The sequence below is a fragment of the Myotis daubentonii genome, chromosome 4, assembly GCF_963259705.1.
Source record: "Myotis daubentonii chromosome 4, mMyoDau2.1, whole genome shotgun sequence".
Taxonomy (NCBI): domain Eukaryota; kingdom Metazoa; phylum Chordata; class Mammalia; order Chiroptera; family Vespertilionidae; genus Myotis; species Myotis daubentonii.
Genome location: NC_081843.1, coordinates 99958450 through 99986346, shown reverse-complemented (window position 1 = coordinate 99986346; position 27897 = coordinate 99958450). Strand labels below are relative to the sequence as shown.

The window sequence follows — 27897 nt, the reverse complement described above, 5'->3', positions numbered from 1 at the left end:
TTATAGTTAACAACATTCGATTCTAGTACATTGTTCAGACCATCAACTCCTGAGTTTATCTTCTTGTGTAAGCTTGTCCACTGAATCGTAACACATTCTTTAATTATTTGGATTATTTAACTTCTTATTTTCCCCTCAATGAAGAAATTGAAATGACCTTCAAACTTTTTGACTTTATGGCCAAAAATATTTTTTAAATGAAGAAACATACACATTAAAAAAAAGGGAATCCTAGTCACCACTATTTATAAATGTGTGACTGTATTTTTCTTCATGTCCAGAAACTCTTATTGAATAGAATTCAGGTATATTTCTCCCAAACACACACAGTTCATAGATCTAACACCAAGTTTTCATTTGTACCAAAACGGGCAAGATAATGAAGGCACAGGCTCACTGTGTATCAATAAAGGACATCAAACACAGTCATGAGGCACTAATGACATATAAGCATCGTCAGTCACAAAAAGCAGGTGTCCAAAGTCTTCAGTAACTTCTCTCCCTTTAACATTTGGCAAAATTCAGTCTAGATATTTTAATATCTCAGAAGGAAAAAAATAAGAGCTGCTACATTAAAATGTCACAGTACCTATGATTAGACTAGCCTTTAGAAAATAAAATGAAGGGCGGGATCACAGATTTCCTATATTCTTGGATTATCCTTCCTTTCTGAGGGTCTCAGATGTCTGTATGCATCTGCAGACATGCCAGCAGTACTGAATACTGAAAAGACTGCCAACAGTCTTTGCTGGCATGGTCCCTCAACACTATTAAACGTTACATTGCAAAAGCACAATTAGCTCGATTCCTGCTCTTTAGTCCTTTGTTAAAAACCTCCGTCAAATCTGGTTATTAAAGGTGATCGAAAAAGTTTAAAATAATGGAAAAACATATTCTAGCTTCCCAATGAGAAACATTAAATATTTAGACTTCAATGGCAAATAAATACATATTAAAGCCAAGCAAGTTTTTCTCCTGTAGGAGAATTTATACAGGCTACAAAAACAGTTATTTTTTTCTACTACTGATGACCACATCACTCACAGAACAGATCAGGAACTAGTTTCATGATTTTAAGAGACCGTTTTTTTTTTCCCCCCATGATACTATATCAAAGATGAGGGCTTTACCTAGATCTGAGCAGGCAGAATAACTCTGCACTCATGATATTCCTATTACAAATATATGATAATTGAACCACAAAACATAGCCCAATATCTGTTTACAACGGTATACGTGATACATAATTACTTGCTTCCTATGGGTTAATATCACCCATTGCGGGACTAGAGCTGACAGTCAATGGAGCATGCCGTTTACAAGTAAGCCTAAATCTACAACTGCAGGAATAACAATGGAAATGTACCAGCCTATCCAAAGGAGTTAAATACATTTTAAGAATTTTTCCTAGGAAATTAATTTTGATATTATTTTCCAAATCTTCAACTAAAGATGCCTCAATAATTTTTACCTTTTTACAACAAAATCCACCAAAAATATTTCTCTGTTTCCCAGTATTAGGAACAAAGGGGTAGATATAACATGTATTCCCAATTAGTTATTAATGATTCAGTGAATTAGAATAAACTGTTTTTGCATGCTTAAAAAATTAATTGTAAAGAAAAAATAATTGTAAAGGAAAAGTAAGGAGTACTTATGGAAGGATTGCAATAATTTCATGTTTTCTTTTTGCTTTAAATATAACCCCTAATATTCATCTCTGAAAACACAGTATGTATGTAATGTGTGTATATATGTATGTATACACACATATACATACATATACACACACATGTCAAGTTGACCCTTGAACAATGCGGGGGTTAGGGGCACCGACCCACTGCACAGTCAAAAATCTGTGTATATCTTTGACTTCCCCAAAAACATAACTATTAATAGCCTACCACTGATGGAAGCCTTACTGATAACACAAACAGTTGATTAACACATTTTGTTTATGTATTATATACTGTATTCTCACAAGAAAGTCAGCTAGAAAAACAAAATGTCTAAGAAAATCATAAGGAAGAGAAAATACATTTATAGTATTTATTGAAATAATCCCGCACAGTTCAAACCCATTTGTTCAAGGGTCAATTGTATATATATATATATTTTCATTTCCATGCTAATTACATAAAAATAACTATCAGATATATCAATCTATCAGTGTCAGCTGATATATATCCAATTAATTCACTGCAGAAGGGAAAATAAGACAAAATAATCTAAAGCAATGAGTAAAGCTCACAGTTCAAAAACATTTTTTTTTTTTTTTTGCTTGTTTGAAATTTTTTGGTAGTTTATCTGTGCTCTGTCATATAAGCTGATTCCAGACTAGTGGCCTCCAAGTAGATTTGAAAGGAAGCCTGAAGACTTCTTAGTTTGCTGTGCTTCTGCTTCCTGGTCTTCTGAAAGTCCCAATTCACTCTCAATTTGATCGAGCTCTGACTGGTCAAGGAGTTCAAAGTCATCCCCTTCTTCAGTGTCTGTGTCCTCTCCCAGGCTGGGTGCAGCCTGAGAAAGGGCTTGCTGCGTGCCCTCCAACTGGTCTTTGATGGCAGCAGTCACTGCAGCTGTGATGACGTCCCCAGCCAGGTTGCTCATCAGGTGAAAGGTTTGGTCACTGCTCAGAGGAAGGGTGAGACCAGCTGGTGACTGCCTCTCTTTGCTGGGTCTGAGGCCGCTGTCCAACTGTTCCTTTTTTCTCTTGAGCTCAGTGGGCAAGCCGAGGCTTAATTCATCTTCATCGTTTGTTCCCATGCCATTTTCTAGAGATGGAAAATCTGAAAGGCCTCGAGAGAAAACTTCCTCACTAGGTCGGTCAAGATCTGTAAAACGTACAACAGAAGTTCATGCTTAAGCACCATGATAAATTTGAAATGAAAGAGCTGTCTAAAAGATACTGATTTTAATCTAAACCCTCTGGGCAACCTTGGCATTCATCTAGCCGCCTGGTTCAGTTTAAATAAACCTAACCACACATACTGGACCCCTCCCAAATCTGGGGCACCATCTCTCCACAAGTACACAAATACTACATGCCCCCCCCCCTTATGTCTTTAATGTTTCTCCTAAGCACAGAGCAGTGTACATAATGACTTACTATTCGACCTAACATTAGCTTGAGGCTTTGACTAAAGTTTAAATGCTCACCATAAACAAATATTTCATCCTGCCCCTGGGGAGGAAGTTAGCTTAAGCCACTGTGGATATGTATGATCACAGAATAAGAAATATTTCAATTGGAGGTTTTCATGGTATCTGGTATAGCAGATGGGGAATATTGCCCAACCTCAGCATTTTCATCCTGGAAGATCTGAGTATCTGCAGCCTGTGTTTGTTTAAAGCAATTAATTAGAAGAAGCTATTGCTCCTTCTATTCCACATTCAACCTCAGAGCACATGGAAACATTTGGCTTTACATAAAAGTAGCTGCAGGCTTGATCCCTGGCAGGGGGCGTGCAGGAGGCCACTGATCCATGTTTCACTCTCACATCGATGTTTCTCTCTCCCTCTCCCTCCCTCTAGCTCTAAAAATCAATAAAAAAATATATTTTAAAAAGAGCTCATACCATTTTAACCAAACTAGTGTCCTGAATACATGTAGGAACACTTGTAAAATTTGGTACATTTGAAAGCAGTGCCAGGTTCATAGGCAGACAGTGATTTTATTTTCACATTTCAGAGAAAATCTTTCAGTATAAAGGTTAACTCTTTACAACAGTGATTTGAAATCCTCGGTTTAACTAGCGAAAAGTCTCATCTGTGGGTTGGGTTATCGTCCTTCCCTTGTGTGTAAATCTGAGGTGGGATGCTGAAAAACAAAGTGTTCGTTATCTAGGTCTTGTGGGTATTTAGCGCTAATAGAGCTTCGATGGATGTCAGTGATCCTCTTGTTCTAATGCATTTTAAAGATGAGGAAATTAAGGTCCCCATAAATACTAGTATAAGGTCACACAGCTAATTACAAAGGCAAGCCAATATATGGGTCTCCCAGTCCCCAAAACTCTCTCCTTTCCAACCCTGCACAGCCTCCCTCCTTTCTCTAGAAAAGAGTGTTCTTGCTTGTAAAAGTACATTGAAGACAATTTATTCAGAATCCTCTATTATAGCCTGCTCATATTTTCAGTATATGGCTAAGATGACTTGAAATAATCTAATAAGACTAGCTAAAGTTAAGTTACTGCACATGAGTTGTCTCTCAATTTATTTTAAATTGTACTTAACCTAATTATTAAAATAAGAGCATTTCTTGTTTATTTTTAAACTGACTTTGAAGACAAATATGAGAAACCCTGGAGTCAGCTTTGGATTTGGGGAACTTGCCCTCCATGCTCAGTCCCTGTGAATGAGGGCTAGCCTCAGATATGTGGGATTGGTTTTTCTCTTCCCCTCCTCCCATTACTGCTAGAAACAAGGTCACCAGGCTTTCAAGAAGTTAATTTTGTTCACTGTCAACATTTATATGTTTTCTAAATAAGGGCAAATTTTGGACACTGACTTTAGATTTGTTTTTCATACTCAAAAAATAATAGCTCTTGGCATATAATTCAGATATTATCAAATTTATCCCTTTAAAGTGTACAACTCAGTGGTTTTTAATATATTCACAAAGCTGTACAACCATCACCACTATGTAATGCTAAAACATTTTTATCCCTCCAAAAAGAAACTCATACAAAAAAAAAAAAAAAAAAAAAAAAAGGAAGAAACCCATTAATTAACAGTCACTTACCATTCCCTCTTCCCCAGGCCCTGTAGTAGCCACGTATCTACTTTCCATTTATATGGCTTTGTCACATAAATGGAGTTACTCAATATATCTAGATTTGTCTGGCTTCTTTCATTTTGCCTAAAGTGTTCAAGGTTCATCGATGTTGTAGCAAGTACTAATACTTCATTTCGATAGCCAAGTGACAGTCCATTATATAGATATACCCCATTTTGGTTAGCCATTCAGCAGTAGACAGAGTTAAATATTTTGCATGCACTCATAATAATAAAAAAGAGAGAGAGAAACGTGAGCATACCGTCAGAAGTGTCTGTCTGTGGAGTGTATCCTTCTGAAAGGTTGAAGGTCCCATTGTCAGTCCAGGACACCTCGGATACGTCTGTGTCAGACACAGACAACTCTTTGGCAGCCACCGTGAGGCTAATCTGTGTTAATATAAATACCAGTGGCACATTCTAAACTTCTGTGGCAAATCTTTTGAAAACTCCATACTACCACCAAAAATGTCAGGCTAATAAAAACCAGGTGAGTATTTTTCCTTTCAGAATTGTTCAATCATCTTAGAGAAATAGGAGGAGTCGATTGGGAAAATCATTCTGGCTTTAAATCAATTTACAGTCAAACTACACAGGAACAAATGGAAAAACTAAACAAAAAAATACCTTAGGACAAAGAGCTGAAAAGTCTAATTCACTGTCATCTTTGTGACTTTTTTCTTTGTCTGCTTCTGTTGAGAAAAAATTGGGGAGCTTTCAGTTTCCCGGCCAGCTTAGACACAGTGTATCTTATCCATTACATATCCTTACCCACATTCCTCATTTTCTCCAACGCTTCCACGGAATTAAATGTTTGCACATAACAAGCCTCGCTTATTTGCAGAGGTGTGATTTCCAAGGGGAATGGTCCATATCAGTGGTTCTCACAGTGTGGTCTCTGAACCAGCAGCATCAGCACCACTGGGAACTTGTTAGAAATGCGAATTCGCAGGCCCTACCCTAGACCGACTGAATCAGAAACTCTGGGGCCGGGCCCAGCAGTCTCTGCTTTAATAAGCCTTGTTATTAAAAGGCAGTTGTGATGCATGTTATAGTTTGAGAACATATAAGGTCACAGGACAAGTTAAAAAGTGAAAATTGATGACACTGAGTTTCCCTCTATGTATTTTGTTTCCCTTCCCATTCTTTTGATGCCTCTTCTATGGTTCCCACACTCTTAGTCCTACCTGTGTCATTTTTTATTTGCAATGGCCCACCCCAAAACAAAGCAAATTAAAGAAAGTAAATTGTAAATAGCAAACATAGAATGGTTGAATTCTTTTCTCCCTCTCTGAAATTTAATTAGAAAGTCCATTTATTGTATGTTTCAGAAGATAATAAAAGTCTACCTAAATAGGAAAGGCTATGTTACTTTGGGGAGGGGGGTGAGCTTCTGTAATAATATGCTGTAAAAGGCAAACACCCTGAAATGTACGGAAGGTGATTTCATAATCAACAGCCCACTGATGTCTCATTTCATGTGTGGAATCTAAAAGTCAAACTTTACCTACCAGATCTCTCACGTTTTTTCTGGTTAATATATTCTCCAATTCCAAAATCTAGTTTCAGCAGAACTGACTTGATTTTGCTGTATAGTTTTTGTCCCATATCATTACACTTAAACAGTGGACACAAAAATGCACACAGTACTGAAATATAAGAAGGAAGAGAGTGTGGGTAAGATGATCTTCATTTCAAAAGGCTACATCTTTGTATTTCACAAAAATATTTCAATTCCCCCTAGTGACAAACAGAAGGGCTTTTTTCTTAGGGAAAATGCTGCTGTGAAATAAGTTTACAATTTCAATTCTTCTCTCTGCAATAACAACAGTTATTCCTGCATGCCTGCGCGCGTGCGCGCACACACACACACACACACACACACACACACACACGTTTATAGTCATTGTTTTCAAAGACTTACAATTAGATCAACTCCCTCCCTTCAATCCTTTACCCTCAAAATTTATACACAGATTCCATGCTTTCCAGACAACAGTCCTGGGTTAAGATCTCTACTTATTTGTTAAATGCAAATGCACCACGGGAAAATTATTATCTACTTGTCTCTCATCAGTCATATTAGGATAGTAACGTTATTTCAGGTCTGCTGTGAAGGGTAAATGAGACGAATGCAAACCATCTGAATAATGCCTGGCCCATATCAGACTCCCCTTCTCCACTCTCTTCTCCTCTACCTGCTGCACAAGGCAGATCGGAGGTGACATTCTACATGAATTCTATTTGGGAGAATGGATTTGAGCTCGGACCATTTGCCATCTGTGGTATGTATCGGGAAAACAAAAAGAAATGAAGGTTGTATTGTCTTCCCTAATGTTTATTTCTTCGTTGTTGTTAGGAAACGTGCCTATTTACCTTTCAAATAGGAGATGCAAACTCAAATACCTCTAGCAGCCAAGGTGGTATGTAAAAATTTTAAAAGCTGGTGTGAGAAAAATAGGGAAATATAAGGGTTAATTAAGTGGAACATGCCCACACCATCTAAAGGTGGCAGCACTAAATCATATTTTTCAGGAGAAGCAGGAAATCTACATTTTTACAGCATTTTCTAATTATAATTGATGTACAGTAAATTACACATATTTAAAGTGTACAATTTGATAAATTTTGAGCCAGGCATACAACTAAGGAACCATCACCACAATCAAGACAGTAACTAATCTACCATCCTCCAGTTTCCACATGTGTCTATTAATCCTTTCCTCCTGCCTATCCTTAACCTCTCCTACCTCACCCTCAGGCAACCACTGTCAGCTTTATCACTAAAAATTAGTCTGAATGATACATAAATAAAATCATACATTATATACTCTTTTCTTAAAAAAAAAAATCTGGCTTCTCCCACTCAATTGATTATTTTGAGATTTATCCAGATTGCTGCACATACTGATGTTTTTCATGCTGAGTAAAAATCCATTGTATGGATATACCACAATTTGTTTTTCCGTACATCTATTGATGGTCATATAGGAATTGTGTTCCATTTTTGCCTCCTACACATAAAGCTGCAATGAACATTCATTCATGAGTCTTTTGTGGAAAAACGCTTTCATTTTTCTTGGGTAAACACCTAGCTATGAAATGGGATATAAAGTAGTTTTTAAGAAACGGCCAAACTGTTATCCAAAGTGGTTGTACTATTCTACTTACCCACCAATAGTATGTGAGAATTCCAGCTGCTCCATATCCTTGCTAATGCTTGATATGATCAGCATTTTTAATTTTAGCCATTCTGGTGTAATGGTATCTCATTGTGGTTTAACTACTTTTTGAGCCACAGAACATGCACAAGGGCAAAGGTATTCGTGTGTCTGTGGGGGTAGGGAGTATACTTATTTATAGCTTTAAGACATCATTTACAGTAACATTAATTACTTATAATCCTGCCTTTTGGCAACTATTCTTCCAATTTTAAAATATAAACAAATCTCGATGAAAAGGAGAAACTTTGGACAGATGAAATTAAAGAACAACCAACTTTCTTTATAATAAAGAACTCATCCCCTCCTCTTCCAAACTATGGATGGTCTTGTTGACCATTAAATGATACCATATGCATCGCATAAACTAGCCAAATGTTCTGCTATACTTACAGAGTAGATAGCTGAGTATAACCCCAGGAATGTAACTTCCCAAGATCATAAAAAACGTGCACACACTGCAGACCAGGAGGCAAAACTAGAAATCAGAGAAATAACACATGACAGTTATGCATAATACCAGGACATTTCAGAGTACAGGATACACACACACTTATTTTTCTGTATGTGATCTATTAATTATGGTGAAGGCTTTTCAGTGATCTTTTGCCCTTAGTTCTGACTAATGACTATAGCGTTCAACCAGCCTTACTCCATTTTCACACTTGGTAATAATCGTTCTGACGTTCCAGAAGCTAATTTCTGGCACAGGGCACAATGTCTCCCATTAATCATGCCTGTGGCTTTTAGTACTGCCAGATGCCAGCGAACTGAAGATTTATATGCCTCCAGAAACTTCTCTTACTCAGGATCACCCTCTGGATATAAAACAGCCTAGGAACTAAATCTGAAAGTTCAAACTACTTCTATAAGCAAAACATGTTACAGAAATTAGATGCATTTCTCTAAACATAACGGGAATTTGCGCAGCTGATAAGCTACTGGGATAACTCTACTGGCCATTTTCTTTTTTTAAAAAAAAATATATTTTTATTGATTTTTTACAGAGAGGAAGGGAGAGGGATAGAGAGTAAGAAACATCAATGAGAGAGAAACATCGATCAGCTGCCTCCTGCACACTCCCCCGACTGGGGATGTGCCTGCAACTAAGGTACATGCCCTTGGCCAGAATTGAACCTGGGACCCTTGAGTCCACAGGCTGACGCTCTAACCACTGAGCCAAACCAGTTAGGGCTCTACTGGCCATTTTCATCCTCCTCCGTAACTATATCAAATTGATCCACTTCTACATCACCTAGAAACCAGCTGTGAATGAAATGAAATTCCCACAGTGAAACATGATTATTTTCCTTCCAGGAGTCATTTTAGATTAAAAAGAGAGACTCAATTATCTCCAAAAAACCCTTCAAATGACTAAGAGTTCATTTCATTTCCCTTTGACTTCAGAACCAGGCTGAACATTATAAACTGAAATTCTTAATATTTTTTTCTTCTTGGTCTGGATGACAAGACCAATCACCATTCTTTTTGTTAAGGAACTAGATAAATAGGTATAAAAATAGGAAACCAATCCAATTTCAAACTATGATGTCGAAGTTTGTCTAATGCTGACACACGAATGATTCTAAACCTTGCTGATACCAGCTCTTATGGGATGTGTTCCTAGTAGATCGTCTTCTGAACTGGAGACCACTTACAAGCTGGTAAAATAAGTTAACGCATTTGTTTCTAAGTTTACTGCACCATTTAAAGCACACACAATCATTCTCCCACACTGGGAAACTTGCCTTGCCAGGGCTCTGCTGTTTGAAAAGAGACATTTCTTGAAGAAATATGCTGAAATTCATCCAGGATTCTGCAATACAGTGGCTGAGCCTGGGTTTTTCATCTGGTTTGGAAGTGATAACTTCCCAGCTAAAGAGAGAAGAAAGAAAACAACAAAAAAAAATTAAACGAACTTTGGATAATTCAACATTCATTGCTTCAGAAGCAAATATTTATTGAGCCCATACTGTTGGCAACACTCTGTGGAAACTCCCTGTGCAGAGGTAAACAAGCCAGACATCTGCCTAGCAAAGCTCAAGTGCCAAGAGAAGAAAGACAGACTAAATCACCAGCTACACAATACCCAGTTACAATAAGGGACGGCTGGGGGAGAGGTACAGGGTGGGGGCGTTGCGACATCCTCTCTGAAGAAATCACTTGAGCCCAACCATGGTGGCTCAGTGGTTGAGCATTGACCTATGAACCAGGAGGTTGCTCTTCGATTCCCAGTCAGGTTGCATGCCCAGGTTGTGGACTTGATCCCCAGTGGGGGGATGTGCAGGAGGCAGCCAATGATTCTCTCTCATCATTGATGTTTCTATCTCTCTCTCCCTCTCCCTTCCTCTCTGAAATCAATTATATATATGTATATATATATATATACTAGTAGCCCGGTGCATGAAATTCGTGCACATTAAAAGGGAATTAATTGCCCTAACCGGTTTGGCTCAGTGGATAGAGCATTGGCCTGCGGACTCAAGGGTCCCAGGTTCGATTCCGGTCAAGGGCATGTACCTTGGTTGCGGGCACATCCCCAGTGGGGAGTGTGCAGGAGGCAGCTGATCGATGTTTCTCTCTGGTCAATGTTTCTAACGCTCTATCCCTCTCCCTTCCTCTCTGTAAAAAATCAATAAAATATATTTTTTTAAGAGGGAATTAATTAGCAGAGATATTTTAATATTGCTATTTGCTCTTTCTCTATAATAGAAGTGTGAGAGATGAAAGGAAATTAGTAAAATGTATATGAAAATCATATATAAATTTATTAATAAATAAACAGTAACAAAAGGATATAACAACAACAGAGGCATGATATGAAAACAACAAAAACATGATATAAAAACAACAGTGATGCAAACAATGGCTGATAAAGTGATTAAACTTATCTAATATCTCCCTGTACACCACATTAAGAGTGAAAACACTTTCAGAGTGCTTGACTAATTTCTCTTGTGATGAAGTACTTAGAACTTTAACTGTAACATCACATGCTCTTCAAACTCGAGAGAAAGCAACATATAACTGACCATGTGCAAAAACGGGTTCAGGTAGGAATATGCCTACTTTGTCTAGAGTTTGTCCTTGTGATTTATAAATAGTCATCACAACTGCTGGCATCACGGGCGGGAAACCGTCGTTGAATCAATTTAAATGGGAGGCCAGTGTCAGATGGGGACAAATTAACTCTTGGAATCAGAACAGCCTCTCCCTCTGCAGATCCTGTTAATACTTCAGCTTCGATAATGTTAGGTCGTAATCTTTTGATAATAAATCTGGTACCATTACAAAGACCCCATTTACTATTGAGATTTCTCAATAGCATGATGATTGCACCCACTTTCAATTTTAATTTATGACACAGCATTCCCAAAGGAGTAATACTATTAAGAAATTCTATGAGAAAATTTTCCTTTTCAGCATCATCTGTTGAATCAATGGAATCATAGCAGTGGTTCTCAACCTTGGCTGAACATTAGAATCACCTGGGAATCTTTTTAAAATCCTGATTCCTGGGTCTCATCCTCCGGAAATTGTTTCTTTGTTATGGGGTGGGGCCACAACATTAGTAACAAAGAAACAGAATTAAAACTTTATTGTGGGGAGCTGCTACAGTGTTTTGGACAGGTTCAAGCCTTGGACTGATGAAAGGGTACAGTCCTCTCATTGCCATGTGCAAGTCCCAGCTTGGAGGGCAGGGCCTCCCCAGCACAATTATAGCCAACAGCTGTAGTTGTAAGCTTGAAACTATGGTCTGAACACGTGGCCCCACGTGCCTGATATAGGCTTGATAGAGTTCAGGTGCATGTAGTTGAGTAGGATTGAAACCCAGGAGAATGTTGTAAACATCTTGATCATGCCCTTACTTTGCCTCATAGCATCTGCTATAAAATAAAGGCATGGCTGTGGGTGTGGTCGCTGTCTCTCAGAGAAGCAGCATCCCACCAAGACCTGGCTTTCATTCTCCTGTCTGTCTTTTCTAAGCCTTTCAGCCGCCCCCACTCAGGTTCACCCCTGGCCGTGCTGGCGTGCGGCACACTTTAGAAAGATCTGCCTCTATACTCCGAGGGCGGGTTCCTGCCTCAAACCCCGCCCTTACAGGAAACAGCTCCAGGAAACAACTTGGGGGAGGGCGCAGCCGTTGCCAAGACAACCCCTGCAGGACTGACTTCCTTCCGGTTGGTCACCAGCCAGACCCTGGTCGTGATGAGCTCCACCCATGGTTTTTATATAAGTATATATATATTTTTAAAGAAGTCACTTGAAACTAAAATCTGGATTAGCAGGAGTTTATCATAAGGACTCAGAGAGTACCAGAAATAACAATGTACAACATATGCAAAGGCCCTGCAGTGAGAAGGAGCTAAAAGCACTATTCTGAGCCCCTGGTGTGGCTCCAGCAGAGTGAACCAGGGGAATATCATTGCATGAAGCTGGGAAAGTAACAAGTCGACTGGGTCATACAGGGTCCTGTGGGACTTGTTAGAAATACTTGAAAGCTTAAGGATGGGGAAGCCACAGCACTTTAAAAGAAACTTTGGCAGCCAAAACCGGTTTGGCTCAGTGGATAGAGCATCGGCCTGTGGACTGGGGGGTCCCAGGTTCGATTCCGGTCGAGGGTGTGTGCTTGGGTTGCGGGTACATCCCCAGTAGGAGATGTGCAGGAGGCAGCTGATCGATATTTCTCTCATCGATGTTTCTGACTCTCTATCTCTCTCCCTTCCTCTCTGTAGAAAGTCAATAAAATATATTTAAAAAAAAAAAAAAAGAAAAAGAAACCTTGGCAACAATCTTATAGTCATCGTCATCACCATCATCATCATCACCACCACCACCAACAGTGCGTTTTCAGTATGTACTATAATCAGTCAACTCTACAGAAAATTGTTCAATTCAACAGAATCTCACTATACCTCATATATTTCAGATCCTTATCACAGAATTTGTTGAGTGCAATGCATGACCCAAGTAGGCACTGGGTCCCTGCCCTCATTTTCCCCCAGGAACTTCAGTGAGCTAAAAATTAGCAACAATCACTACAGAAAGAAAACACAAGCAAATACAGGGCATTCCTTACAATTACAAAGACAAATCCCACTCTTGCGAGCCTAACTCATCCGAAAATATGTCAGTTCAAACAAGTTCTGCAGAGGGCTTCAAATTCATTCATTTAATACATAGTTATTAGTGCCTCCCATGATGAGGCACTGCTATAAAGCTAAGGATATGGCAATAAACTAACCACACGTTCCAGGTAGAAGACAAGGATTATGAGGGAGCTATATCATCTGAGCTATGATTGCAGGGTTATCAGGGTGAGGCTAATCTCTGGATTCAACTCCAGTAGCCCTAAGACAAGTCAAAACTTGTCTTAATATTGAACTAAATATATATATTGAAATCATAATATTGAAAGAAAAAATCAACAGAACATATGCAGTATGATTTCATTTATGTAAAGCTAATATCACACTAAACTAACAAATTGTTTAAGTAAGGAAAGGACAAAAAACAGATTCAGGAGAGGAGTTATGGGGTGGGAGGCTGGATCAGTAGGGAACGGCATGTAATTAGAGCAAGGCACAGGGGAGCTTCCTGGGTATTGATCATATCTATTTTTAAATTTTATTTTTCAGTTAGAGTTGACATACAATATTATATTAGTTTCAGGTGTACTGGTCACTTAACTTAGGTGATGGATACATGAGAATCAACTTACTGTTCTTAAAGCTACACCTATATATACATGTGTACTCTATGACCTCTATTTAAAACTGTGTTGACACTTAAATGTATAATCATGCTTTTTACTTAATGAATAACATTCTTACATGAGTGTATCTCACTTCACATCCTACAGTCAAAATATAAATGTCACTTAAGTTTTTGCCTCAGTGTATGTACTTGTGAAGTAAAAGTATTTTTGGTGAGAGCCATGAAAATAACGTTTTGAAAAGGTGGTATTTTATATAGATTCTGGAACCTTCTGATAATACTACCTTTGGATTCATGTCTCAGAAGTAACAACACATTTGTATACATGTTTTATTAGTCCATTAAGTAAATGGCCTAAAATTATAAAGAAGCCTAGTCTAATAATAAATTATTAAAATTACCTATATTATCTGCATAGAGATAATGTTATAGCAAAGTCCTCATGCAACTTACAGTGTTTAGTACAATAAAATAATTAAAAATTCTGTTTTGTTCTTAAAGATCTTACCTTTTTTCATAGTGGACTTCAAATGAATATGAAGAAGCCTTAGTATCCATCTATCCACTTTATTCCCTTATTCAATAAAAAGTTATCAAGTTCCCCCACTGTGTCTTACATTATATTCAGTGTGTTATTTCAAACCAACAAAAACCGAATACCTGTAGCACTGTTCCTTTCTCTGTCTACAGAGACCAGTACTTACTTGGTGGGAAAGAGGTAAGAGAATATTCATATGAATATTTTCCACAGCCATAAGATAACACTCTCATTTATATTAAACTAGAGGCCCTGTGCACGGAATTCATGCACTGGGTGGGGGCGGGGGGGGGGGGGGGGGAAGGGAGTCCCTCTGCCTGGCCTGCGCCCTCTCGCAGTCCACAGTCCGGGAGCCCTTGTGGAATGTCCTACTGCCCTGGAGGCAAGAGAGGCTCCTGCCACTGCTGCTGCGCTCGCCAGCCATGAGTCCAGCTTCTGGCTGAGTGGCGCTCCCCCTATGGGAGTACATTGACCACCAGGGGGCAGCTCCTGCATTGAGCGTCTGCCCCCTAGTGGTCAGTGCACATCATAGTGCATAGTGACTGGTCGATCCGCTGTTCGATCTATTTGCATATTAGCCTTTTATTAGATAGTATTTCTCCCCTTTAGGAAATGCCTCCTGTGACAGTATTTTGGGACAATAAATTCCATTGTTACTAACACTTATATTACCGTAAGAACTGTAAATAATTATAAATTTATATATGAATTAGTATTACAATCAGCAACAGAAATGAGAAATTCACTGTGTACAAGTTGAAATTATTTTCTAACCAAATGGGTTTGGAAAGAGTAGTAAATGTTTTAGATAACAATAAATATATAAATGGTGCTAAATACAATTTAATAGAAATACATATAATTTAAAAAGGAAATCTGAATTCAATGGCAAAGAATTCACTCCTCTAAATGAAAGATGGACCCAGACGAGTTACCCTCTGGGAGTTTCCTAATAAACTGTCCAGTGATTAATTCTGATTTCCACTGGAACATGCATTTCTATAGTCTTCCATTATATATAGTCTACCATTCGCTTATGTCACCACAATTCAATGTAGATAATATAAGGAAGTATGTAATATATGCTGTAATTAATATAGTTATATAGTATAGTATGGGATGGAACATTTCAGGTCAACTTTTCAAATTCCCTTATTATAGATGCGCAAAGTGAAACCTAAGTTTCCTCCGCTAGTTTGGGGCAGAGCCACGACCTGATGCCACGACTCCTAATTTTCCATGCAGTTCTATTTCCTTTGAACATGTACCCTCTTCAAAGGATAAATAAATTCAACAACATCCTTTAAAGAAACCCAATATTGTAATTTAGAGCGAGAAGGAGCAGTCAGTGTTCCTCCTCACTCCTTTCTAGAGTCAGGAGGAAGAAGGTGTGACTAACCCAAGGAACACGTGGCCTCATTTAGGAGCTGCCTTTCTAGGCAATAAAGAGCTCTTTGTGTGCAGAATGCAAACACTCAGTGGAAACTAAGATTCATGCTTGGTGGCTGGTTGGCGCTTAATACAGGTGGCATCGAGAAGAGAGAGAGAGAGAGAGAGAGAGAGAGAGAGAGAGAGAGAGAGAGACTGAGACTGCATAATGAAATTCTAGGTTTTCCTAGAGAGCCTTATCTGGAAAACACATGACCAGAGGAAGGATCGCCTGTGAATATTGGATGATGCTTGGGAAAGAGATCTTTTACACTATCCTTGGCACTGATGAACCTGCAACGTAAGATCCAGCTAACATAAAAGGAGCCTTAAAAACAGTGTGAGGCTTTCTCAAGTTCTTTACCAAAGAGTACAACTCTCCTATGTCTGAAGGTCATCCAGTGGAGAAAACTAATGGCTTCAGTATTAATAGTCCAGGGTTTATTTTCCCCCTCCTTACTTTCAGAGAGAACATGCACTTGCCAGCTTCAAAGGGAAGTAAGGTTCTTTGGTTCATCTGTCCATTCTTCGTTCTGTCCGTCCTTTCCTCCCTCACCCACGTGCTTGCTTCCTTCGGCTTTCTCTCTCACTCATGCCTTCACTGAGTAAACCTCCTACACACTCCAGCCAAGACATAAGGACCCCTCAAGAGTGCCTCCCTGGTGGTCATCATCCCCAGCCTCCCCCACGCTTGGTGAGTCCAGCTGAAGTGGTTCCAAGCGAGAAGCCACAACTCCCCCATGGCCACACCATCTTTCAAATGGGCTTATTCCCAAGGATTGCAGCTGTGTAGTGCTTTCAATTTAAAAAAAAAAAAAAGTATCAAAACTATGGCCCTGGCAGATTCATTTAGCTACTGTGAATTAAAAAAAAAACCCACAAAACTAAAGGACAGATTTTTGACAAAAGACATTTTGCATGGTCAAGATAAGCATTTATTTGCCAAAGAACCAATTGATGGTTTCACCTGCCTGAGAAGCTCTAAGCGAATAGAATTAGGAAGATGGTTCCTCAGACAAGCAGCCTCACCTTATCACAGAAGGGAGCTTGGCCTCCCAGCAGAACTTTAACCCACCGTCCTTTCTTGCTGCCTCCATGTTCCTGTTAGAATACACTTTGGTATATACATTAGGTGGTCAAGCCTAAGTAATCCTTCCAACCTTTGTCATCTCATGGCACACATAAACTACTAAAATTCTGCGACACACCAGAAAATATATATTTTTTGCCAATCTGACAAAAAACAAGGTACAATTTTGATTCATTCACACCAGATGGCTATTGCTGCGTCGGCTATGGCACTTTTTTATTTGACAATCTAAGGGAAAAGATGTCAGGTATTGTATATGTTACAAATTCTTGCCGCACATCAGTGTGCCAAGGCACATCAGTTGAAAATTGCTATTCTAGAAAGTTCTCTAGTTGACTGTGAGCCCCTGGGGCGCAGTTTAAACAGCAGCTGTCTGGGCCTCACTCCAGAGTGTGTGGTGGAGCAGATCCTGGGCAGAAGCTCAGAAATCTGCATTTTTAATAAGTGTCCCAGGTGTTTCTGAGACAGGTGTTTCTTACACTAAGAGTGACTGCAAGAAACACTCCATGAGAAAGTTACGAAGAATTCCCATTTCAAAAATAAAGACAAGAGGAAAATTTGCTTTGGGGAAAGAATTTGCTCAGGAATCCAATTTGCCCTCCCACCTGAAACAACCAAAAAAAAAAAAGTGGGAGGGGTAAAACAGACAAAATATATGAAACACTGATTTTCAAGACACTGGGCATTACTCAAGGCAGGTGGGCAATCCCTGAGAGATGATTGAGTGCTGTGATGTCCAAATCACTGCCTTGAGTTTCTAGGCTGAGGAGCAGGAAGGATGGATCCTGGTGACTAACCTGAGTTGAGGAGATAGAATTCAGAGTCCAACGAGAAGACCCAAGAGGCCTATGGTGGCAGGACTGAGTGGGGGAACTAGAGCTTGCAGAGAGAATGCTGACCATCAGAGGACCCCTGGAATCTCCAGCTGAGGGCCACCAGGGCACGCATAAGGAACCCGGGACCAGGAACCAGCCATAGAAAGGACAAGCAGAAACAGAATCCTGTGCTCACACAAGGCCAGAATGACACCTGGTCCCACCAACCATACTGGAAAACCTCAAATTCATGGATATCCTCAGAAGGGCTTTGCCTCAGTTGAAGAGAATAATTAATCCTAGGCTAAGTGCTGCTCTGGTTCTAACAAGTCTTAGAAGCAAGCTCCAAAAGGATCAAACGGATTTGAAGTTATTTAACTGTGGCAGAGCTAGGAATAAAAAGTGGTAAGTTTGGTATGATCCAAACAACTCACGTGGTCTAACTGGGATCTGAAGGATTTTATTTCCTTTCATGCTTACCCTTTAAATTATTGTGTACCTTTTTTCTTTAGAAATGTACTTAACAAAAACATGGTTTAAATTTTATTTTGAAAGACAAGTTAGTCTTTGTACAGTTTAATGGGTGACACATGAAATTCCAATGCACTTTAGTTTCAGACTGCAGCACACAGTATCCTCCATTAGGGGGTGCTATAAGGCTAATAAATGCGACACTCTTCTGCTCTTTAAAAATACAGTAATTCGTAAAAGAGACCTGCTAGCAACCTGTTTCATCTCTCTCGCCCCCAGTGCCTTTGAGCTCTACAAAAATAATGCAGAAACAAATGAATCTTGGCATACAACAAATGATGTCTGTCAGTACCATTTTCCTTCCATTCATTTCAATAAACATGCATTGAAGGCAGTTGATGACTGTCAGTCATCATCCCTGGATGCAGGAGGCCAAGGAGCAGGAAGGATGGATGGCTATGGCACCCTCTCCAACCAATAAGTCAAAGCTTACACAGGACCCCAAACTAATATTCTCTCTCTCTCTCTCTCTCCCCTCCCTCATTACCTCTCTCCCCGCTTCCTCCCTTTTTTTCACTATACATAAAGCTTGCCTTCATAAAATGACATTTAATTAGGGCTATTGGAGAAAAAAATTTTTAAAAATGAGTTGGGAATTGAGTATGGGAGGAGAACCTGTTAAATAGAAGATACCATCTTTTCATTATTGTGCATTTCACAGGATCATACATCTTTTTAGAATATGCTTAGTGAACCTAAAATTCAAAAAGCATTTTTGTTGTGGAATGTTATTTTTTAAAGCAAAAAATTAAGAGTTTTTACTATATCAAAGCTCAAGTCCTTTCATATATTTCTTGAGCTTTAGGTTTGAGGAGACAATCACCAACAAGAGACAGGTAAGCTGTGGTGGATGGGGAAAGAGAGAAGAGGAGGCAGTGTGTGAGTGAGGGTGGAGAATATGAATGAATCCTGACGGTCTAGTTGGAGCTCTGGGGTCCCGAAAGCCCTGAGAGGCAGAGCCAGCCACAGATATCCCCTCTGGGGGAGCCAAGTCTCCCTTGGGCCTTGAGTTGGTTTCAGCTTGGTTTCTGGCATTTGCAGCACAAAATGAAGTGCTACATTTTCAGTGGGATCAATGAAGAGTTGTGTAACATATTTTAAAGCCGGAGGCAGAAACAACTATTTAAAAAGAGGTATGGAGGAAGATTACACACAGAGATTAGTATCACAGTTTTATTTAGGTGACAATCTTTAGTAGAATGGAAGAATGGAAATAGGGTGAATAATTCAAGTCGAGGCAGTTGGTTAACAATTCAAGCTAAGGAGGTTTCAGGCAGCAAGAAATAAGAATAGCAGCTAACACCAGGGCCCAGGCACTGCTCTCTATGATGTAAGTGTAATCTCACATTCAGTCCTTACAACCAACCCAGGAGTGAAGTGCTATGTGTTATTCCAGTCTTACAGATGAGGAAATGGAGGCCCAGATACATTAGCCATCTTGCTCAAGGTCACAGAACTAGTACACAATGGACTAGGGCTGTAGGAGATGGAACTGAGGCTGCTCAGAACGGGAGACACAGGAAGACCTCTCTGGAGGGGAACATGGGAATCGTGTCAGAGATGAGTGAGAAAGTGCATTAGAGCATCCAATGGGAAGGAATACAGAACCCTTAAATGCCGAGCTCCAGAAACAGAACTACCTAAAACACAGCTTTGGTTCCCAGGTGTAACTAAGGACCAACGAGTTAGATTCCTATTTTCTCTCTGCACCACTTCAGCTGTTTCTAAGTCAGGACCCACACAATGGTTCCAAAGCACGTGCCAATGATAACCACGCTTACAGCTGCCGCTGGCCGAGCTCTCCACAGGGCCGGGCACTGAGTGAAACACGGTGTGCATGTCCTCACTGACTCTCCTCCACCTGAACCCCTCCCCACCCCATCGGCATACCATTCTCTTCGGTAGCAAATACTGACTGCAGCTCATTTATGTTTGCAATGTTGACTATTAGATTTTAAATTCCATGAAAGAATTCATAGATGTGGCTCTGGCTTCAGCAGCCAACAGAGCTTGATGTCTATAAAGCCCATGGAAGAGTGAATAGATGAATAAATGTAAACAATGGATGAATATCCAAGAAGAAAACACCAAAAAAAAAAATTACTGGTTATTTAGTGATATTCTGTATGATTTTTATTCACTTATCTGAATGCTTCTCCACATTAAATATTGGCAATAGTGAGCATGTATTCCTTTCTATGTATAAATATATATCTAATAATGGGCAAAAGGCCCCCAAAATTTGGAAACTTGCTTTCATTTATGTGGAATGGGTTTTTTAAAAAATTATTCCCCTAGAAATGGAGAGTTAAACTGCCTTCAAAATTAACACTAGAAAGACTGAAACTTAGTATATACCTATATTGCCCAAAAGCAGTCAAAATGACTGCATTGTGAAAGAATAATATCGGAGCACTCTTCACTTATGTTCCTTAGCTTTTCCAATAACTCACTTCTATTCGACATTTCTTTCATAAATTTAGGGCGCAAAAGAAATAAAATAAACAACTTAATAGAACAAGTATCGCTGCATAAAGATTCGAATAACAAGTACTAGTTTAGCTTATTGAGCAACTGCAACTTATCAAGTATCGACAATTTATCATGTACTTGTATGTTATCATGTGACGGTAATCGAAAAAAAATGAAAACTGTTATTTCAATACAGAGCTGAACTGGTCATATAAGAAATTTACTCAATTCAATAATAAGAGTCATAATTTCCCCAAGCAGTCAAAATGACTGCTTTTGGGCAATATAGGTATAATATATATATATATATATATATATATATATACCGGAAATGAAGGAGGGGGAGGTAACTACAATTATTAATAAACGCATTTATATGTTGTACAAAAAGTGACAAAATTCTAAGACATTGTGTCCTTATATACATAATTGCTTTTCTAATTGAAATTAAAAAGCAGTCAAAATGACTTCCTTGGGCAATCTAGTGTTAAGTAATAAGGAAATATGCCTAATTTATTCCAAAATAACTAGAAATCAGTATTTTGTGTGGAATTCCTTCTGGCAAAATGTGGGCCCCAATGCTTGACTTCTCCATGGGAATCAGGAGCACCCGAGGCAGACAACATCACATACGACCCACATGCATGTGTGATCCGGGGAGCACAGGACTGGGGCCTGTGAAGCTGTGTAGGCCAGACTGTGAAAGTCAGCCAGTCCCCAGCCTTCCCATGCGATAGAGAAAATGAGTCCCCTTTTTGTTTGTTGAGCCACCTCAATCCACTGGAGAGCATTTTCAGATACTGTTGTCTCCTCTTAAACACACACACACACACACACACACACACACACACACCCCTTTCTTGTCAGTTTTTTAAAAAATCTTTATTGTTGGAAGTATTACATATGTCCCCCCTTTCCTCCCCATTGGCCCCTTCTAGCCTACCCCCACCCCCTGCCCCAGGCCTTCACCCACCCTATTGTCTGTGTCCATGGGTTATGCATATATGCATACAAGTTCTTTGGTTGATCACCTCCCACACACCCACCCTCCCCCACCTTCCCTCCTAGATTCCACAGTCTGTTCCATGCGTCCATGTTTCTGGATCCACTCCTTTCATCAGTTTATTTTGTTCATCAGATTTCATATATGAGTGAGATTATGTGATACTTGTCTTTCTCTGACTGGCTTATTTCACTTAGCATAATACTCTCCAGGTCCCTCCATGTTGTCTCAAAGGGTAAAAGATCCTTCTTTTTTACAGCTGCATAGTATTCCATGGTATAAATGTACCACAGCTTTTTTATCCACTCACCTACTAATGGGCACATGGGCTGTTTCCAGATCTTAGCTATTGTAAATAGCACTGCTATGAACATAGGGGTGCATATGTTCTTTCTGATTGGTATTTTGGGTTTCTTAGGATATATTCCTAGAAGTGGGATCACTGGGTCAAATGGCAGTTCCATATTTCATTTTCTGAGGAAACTCCGTACTGTCTTCCACAGTGGCTGCACACGTCTGCATTCCCACCCTCAGTGTACTAGGCTTCCCTTTTCCCCACATCCTCGCCAGCATCTGTCATTTGTTGATGGGAGCCATTCTGACAGTGTGAGGTGATGCCTCATTGTTGTTTGAATTTACATCTCCCTGATGATCAGTGCTAGTCACTTTTTAGATGTTTCATATCCCTAAGAACTCAAATGGCAATAATCATTCCCAACGATGTTTAGAAGAGCTCTGTCATGCCTCCTCCAGAGAATGCACATTATTTTACACTATTTGATTTGGATTTTTAATCTATAGGAATTGAACAATGAAGCCAAATAATATTTTTGAATAAGTGAATTATGTCAACATCCCATATGGACAAACTTTTTAAAAAGGGGATTTGTTATAACCTAAGTTGTCACCTAGCAACCATGACAAGCAGCTGCTTCCACCATGACACCTATAAATATGCTTTGGCCTGGAGCCTGCACAGCCCTGTCATTCTCCTCGAGTGACTAATGGTCTCATGCTCGCTGTTGGTAGCGAACATCTGTTGATGGTTAAGTCCTGCCGAATTTTTCTTAGAAAGGTCAGTCAGTATCCAGTTACAGATTTTAACATTTCTTAGCACAATGTGTTAGAATTTCTTTTAATCCTGTGGACACATAATATGTTCTTCCGTGTGTGTGTGTGTGTGTGTGTGTGTGTGTGTAGAGAACAAAATAAAAACAGGTATGTGTCTCTGCACAAACACAGCATTAGAACCATGACAAAGCAAATAAGATGTGTCAACTGGAGATTAAAATAAGCAAAAGCAAGATTAAGAAATTACATAGCCCTCCACTTGAAGCTGTCACTTTCTCAGACCTCGTGAGCAGCTCCTCCCAAGGCCAGGGACCAGGAGGCACCAGCTGAGTGCTGGCTTTTTCTACTCCAAGCAGTTGAGCCCCATCTCCCTCAGGGAAACTTGGGGTTCTATGTAGGTGGGTCTCTCTCTCTCTCTCTTTGCCCCCTCTCTCCATCCCTCCCTCCCTCTCTCTTTTCATACTGTTTTGAACAAATCAGATAGCAGTCACTTTGTGAAACTGCCCCCGTGTCCCTTCCATCTCAGTCTGTGCACTGCCACTTCCCAGGAGCACAGACCATCACTTAACCACCAGGATGATTTGGAAGGTTGGCACTCAACCGCCATCGCGTTACTTCTTATGTTATTCTGGTTTCTATGAACAGATGCCAGTTAGAAGTTATTTTCCAGAGTTTTCAATTTCATTAACTTTTCAACAACTAGACTGTCATAAAGTCAGGGCAAGAACAATTTAAATTCCATCACTAGCTCAGAACAAGCGCCTACTTGAGACCTGCAGATTAAACACCCTTTGGTTTGTGAATGCCAAGATTTGCTTCAATCACTCTCCCCGATGGAAGAAAAGGTTTCTACCTGATCCCTGAAGGACAGATAATATCTGAGAGTCAGGAAACATTTCTCCAGGAAATCAGATATTATTATTGTGAAGCAAGTTGACTAATTTGGTCATAAGCCTTTCTTTGCATTCTACTTGGGGCCACAATTTCCAATGAAGTGCAATCCAGGATTTACTGTAACTGGAGTCCAAAGTAATTGTCCCCTTTTCACACCTTTGGCCTAGTTATGTGAAACGCACGCTTCTGTGACAATACTAAAGGGCATATTTCTTACAGAGCAAATTTCATCAACAATATGGCTCCTAGTTTTGTTTCTCAGAGACCTTACCCATTTCACAGGTCTGTACAGGTACCTACAACCCAGATACTAAATGGTCAAGCTCCTCCAATGTGTTTTTATTATAAACTAGGGTCCCAGCCTGCGATTCAAAATTGCGTGGTGCCGCCCATCCTCGAGTCACTGGTCCGGCCCTGCCTCCCTCTCCAGCCCTTGAAGCAGCCATGGCCACTGCTGATCAGGCCCTCCCCCAGTTCAGGCCTGTGGAGGTCCCTGCCGCCCCGCCCCTGAGGCTGTGTGCGCAACCTCCTCCTGGCCGGTAGACCCGTTATGGAGTCCCGGTTAATTCGCATATTTCTCTATTTCATATATATATCATCTGTCTATTAAAACGTCTTTTGTTTGAAGACTCTGTCATCAGTCTTTGTTGATAAGAGGATGCCCTGGAATATGGCAGATATGGAGTCAGTGACCATCAGTTATTGAGGTATTCATTCAAGATGCTGGACTGTTTAATTATAGGCTACATTCCCACTTTATTTCTCTTAAGAACGCATCTCTCATTTTTCTTCATTTTCAAGCCAGCCACAGAATGTGGCATTTAAAGGAACACACCTTACCAAGAGAATCATTCTTATCAGTCAAAGAAATGAGAATCTCCTTACGATGAGTCAATGGTTCCCAAACTCACCATCAACCTCCCTCAAAAGCAGATTTTAAGAATAAGCTATTGTGTGGATATTGTGTGTTAGCGGTAAATTACAACACAATACTCCATAACAGCATGCAGAGATGATGGGTCTGTATCTGGGGGTGTGCAGGCACAAACAAGAAAGGGATTATGTGACAGCCTGAGTAGAAATGGATGCAGGTCCATGAAATGTGTGACTATGAAGAAGTCTTGCTTAGGGAAGGTGTGCAGAGGTTGATATTACAATAGAGTGAGGTCAAATTTCAAAAGAAGTTATTTCTCCTAGTAATAGGTTCTTTAGGAAAATAAAATCATAAAAATTAATACATACAGCCTTCTGACTTAGAGTTTCTATAGAAATGCATTTCCCCCACTTTGTCATATTCACAGAATGAAAACAGGGATAATAATGAACGGAAAAGGAATCAGCCGGCCTTCAATGCATTTCTAATCACCATGGTAACCGTCATTGTGTGTTTTATATCTGGAGATGAAGAGTTCCTGAAAACACTTATTTAAAGAGTTCCTCCAACATTTCATTTCCGTTCACATTATTAATTTTCTCAGAAAACCTTACTCTTCAAAGTTAGTATTCCTAGCCTCAGAGAGGGCACAGAAAATTACTATTCCTTTGTGAAATGCCATTCAGTGGACATAAATGCGATCTGAATGATCTTGCTGGCTGTTGTGCCAGTGGAGAGCTGTCTGCCCATCTACACCTCCTTCACTCTCACCTGTGGCAGGTATTCCTCTCTGCCTCTAGAGCTCAAGTTCCTGTCAGTGGGGTTCAGGAGAACCTAACAGCCGCCAGATGTGCTTTATGTGTGAGAAAACTGCCAATATTGGACATACTAGAGACCTGCTTGCCCAATATTCTAGCCATTTCTTGGAAGTCACCTTCACTAAATCAGATATCACAGGAAAGCAATGCATGTTGTTCACACCTACCACCTCCCTCGAGCACAATGTTAACTCCATATCCCTTACTCCTTTCACCTGGGTCACTATTTACTGGATTTGCTAGTCAGTAAAATTTCAAATGTCTTCTTGTTTGTTACACAGTTTATTATTGCTTCGTTTTCTGCTTGTGCTCTATAATTCAGTTGCATGAAATAGACTTGGTAAGATCCTCTGGTGAGATAAAACAGCTTTTTGATCAACCTCAGTTATTTAGTTTTCCTAGAAGAGAACCATCCAGAACCACAAAGACAAAACTACTGCGAAATAGTGTTTTAACTGGGCCTGGACATTCTAAGGTGTCTCCACCCAGCTAAGTAGGTCAGTTAAGTGGTGCTAAACATTTTATCCTGAGCTACTTGGGGGAGCTCACAACCCGAGGTGAGTCTTCAGGGAACGGAGCACAACCAAAACGGACCCACGGAGCCAGATGGCCAAAGAAAAGCACCTATTATTAAGCAACACAATGACTATTTTAAACAAACACACAATGAAAGACAGAGACACATCTTTTCATCGTTATCTTCCAGTACATTCTATGCTTAAGAGTTATATTTTTATCAGAACCCAATCTATTATGCACATTTTTTCTCTTTTTTTCTAGCACATGTAAGCATAGTCATTTTCAAGAAATGGAAAAAATGTTGGATTCTTTACTATAAAAGGCAATTGTTTTTAAAGCCAGATATATGCCATTGCTTCTCTTGTTATAAACAAAAGCCTTATACCATCTAATCTATGTAGTCTTTAAACTATCCACTTCTAACATGGTTCGAATGATCCCTGTACATACCACAGCCAGAGGCACCTCAGGAGCTAAGTATAATTAGGTTCACTTAAAAATGAAGTTCAGCCCTAACCGGTTTGGCTCAGTGGATAGAGCATCAGCCTTCACCACTTCAAGGGTCCCAGGTTCGATTCCAGTCAAGGGCATGTACCTTGGTTGTGGGCACATCCCCAGTAGGGGGTGTGCAGGAGGCAGCTGATCGATGTTTCTCTGTCATTGATGTTTCTAACTCTCTAACCCTCTACCTTCCTCTCTGTAAAAAATCAATAAAATATATATTTAAAAAAAAAAAAAGAAGTTCATTTTAAATAGGTAACCAAAGAGGTCAGGAATGAATCAACTCTGTGAATTCTATCATGAATGGACTCTTTGGAATTATAAGAGCAAATACAATTAATGTTCTTTTAACAAATTATGCTAAAGAATGTGGGAATATAGTAATATGCAGATGAGCAGCTCCATGACCAAAGATGTCACTCCATTCAGAGTTCTTCCTCGTCCCCAGGAGAACATTGGGTTTCCAGGTCTGTACAATAAGGAGCAGGGCCAGACTGGACAGTGACCGTTTCTGGATCACCCCCCACCCCCCGCCCTTTGAAATATCTCAGCAAACCAGAGGGTCTGTGGGCTCCAGGCTGCATACTGCTGGATGGGCTAATCAACACCTTCTGCTCAAGGATTTTGTCATCAGTAATTCACGTGTTTGCTTAAAAAGCTGAATTTAGGAAAATACTAAGTCCTCTACTTTTATGAAATAAACCACATTTACTTTCTCATATAAAGAATGAATTTAGAAATTGGTATTCATTTGAAAGAGGAATATCTAAAGCTAGCAATATCCCTTAAATCACCTCAGTGATACTGATGGAAAAGAGAATCTTAGACAGTAGCTATCGGTGACACTTCAAGTCCTGATGACCAAGTGTCAGATCTCAGATTGACAGAGGTTCCCCACAAACAGGCTTCCCAATAAGCTGAGAAAAGCCCAGGAGCTTCCATTTTCTGAGGCTGTAAGAGTATTAAAAATGTAAAGTGTCAAGCCCAGGTTATGCCAAGGCTTACAGTCCTGTAACAGAAACACAGAACTATATAAGGATTTCGTCTTTCCTTTGGACTGCTCATTTCCAGGCCTGGTGACTGCAAGGCCAGGACAGGTTTCCTGCTGCCCCTTCTGCAGGCTCGGTCAGCTTGATCTGTGAGGGTGGCCTCAAGGAAACAACCTTCATTGATTTGTTCCCTTTCAGAAAAACATACAACTACAAATTCTGCGTTGGGACAAAGTTGGGACCTGTGATTTCACTGGAAACATGAGCTGGAGATTCCAGAGATGGGGGTTAGAATGCAAAGGTAATTTTACCAAAAACTGGGGGGGGGGGGGGGGAGCGGTGCGCTAAGCTTCAGGGCCTAATCACCTGGGATTAGTTAAATCCCCCTTTCTCAGATTTTCACCATGGGGTTTAAAAGGGCTATCATATCCTTATATATTGCCAACAATGGTCAATTTTAAGCTGTTTTTCCAATATTAGATAATTTCTCCCTTCTTTTATCTAGGATATACAGATTATCCATTAATTCCAAACCATATTAACAAGAAATAAGTGTGAATATTCTTATATTTGGGGAATAACCTGAATGCTGACTGGGGACTAACAAAAAACTGGGCATTTAACTCAATCCAATAAATGTTAACT

The 27897-nt window shown here is 39.8% G+C and overlaps 1 protein-coding gene across 5 annotated transcripts in view; it reads right to left on the bottom strand.

Moving 5' to 3' along the window:
• Positions 1 to 1097: 1097 nt before the first annotated feature.
• RETREG1 (reticulophagy regulator 1) overlaps positions 1098 to 27897 on the bottom strand; it is a 104229-nt gene continuing 77429 nt past the window's right edge. For all 5 annotated transcript variants that reach the window (XM_059694750.1, XM_059694751.1, XM_059694753.1 and 2 more), the window contains 6 exons: positions 9740 to 9866; positions 8385 to 8469; positions 6282 to 6419; positions 5398 to 5462; positions 5034 to 5160; positions 1098 to 2831 (listed from right to left, as the gene is read on the bottom strand). In XM_059694750.1, coding sequence (XP_059550733.1) covers positions 2338 to 2831; positions 5034 to 5160; positions 5398 to 5462; positions 6282 to 6419; positions 8385 to 8469; positions 9740 to 9866 — 1036 coding nt within the window. In that variant the 3' untranslated portion in view covers positions 1098 to 2337. The remainder of the gene's footprint in view (positions 2832 to 5033; positions 5161 to 5397; positions 5463 to 6281; positions 6420 to 8384; positions 8470 to 9739; positions 9867 to 27897) is intronic.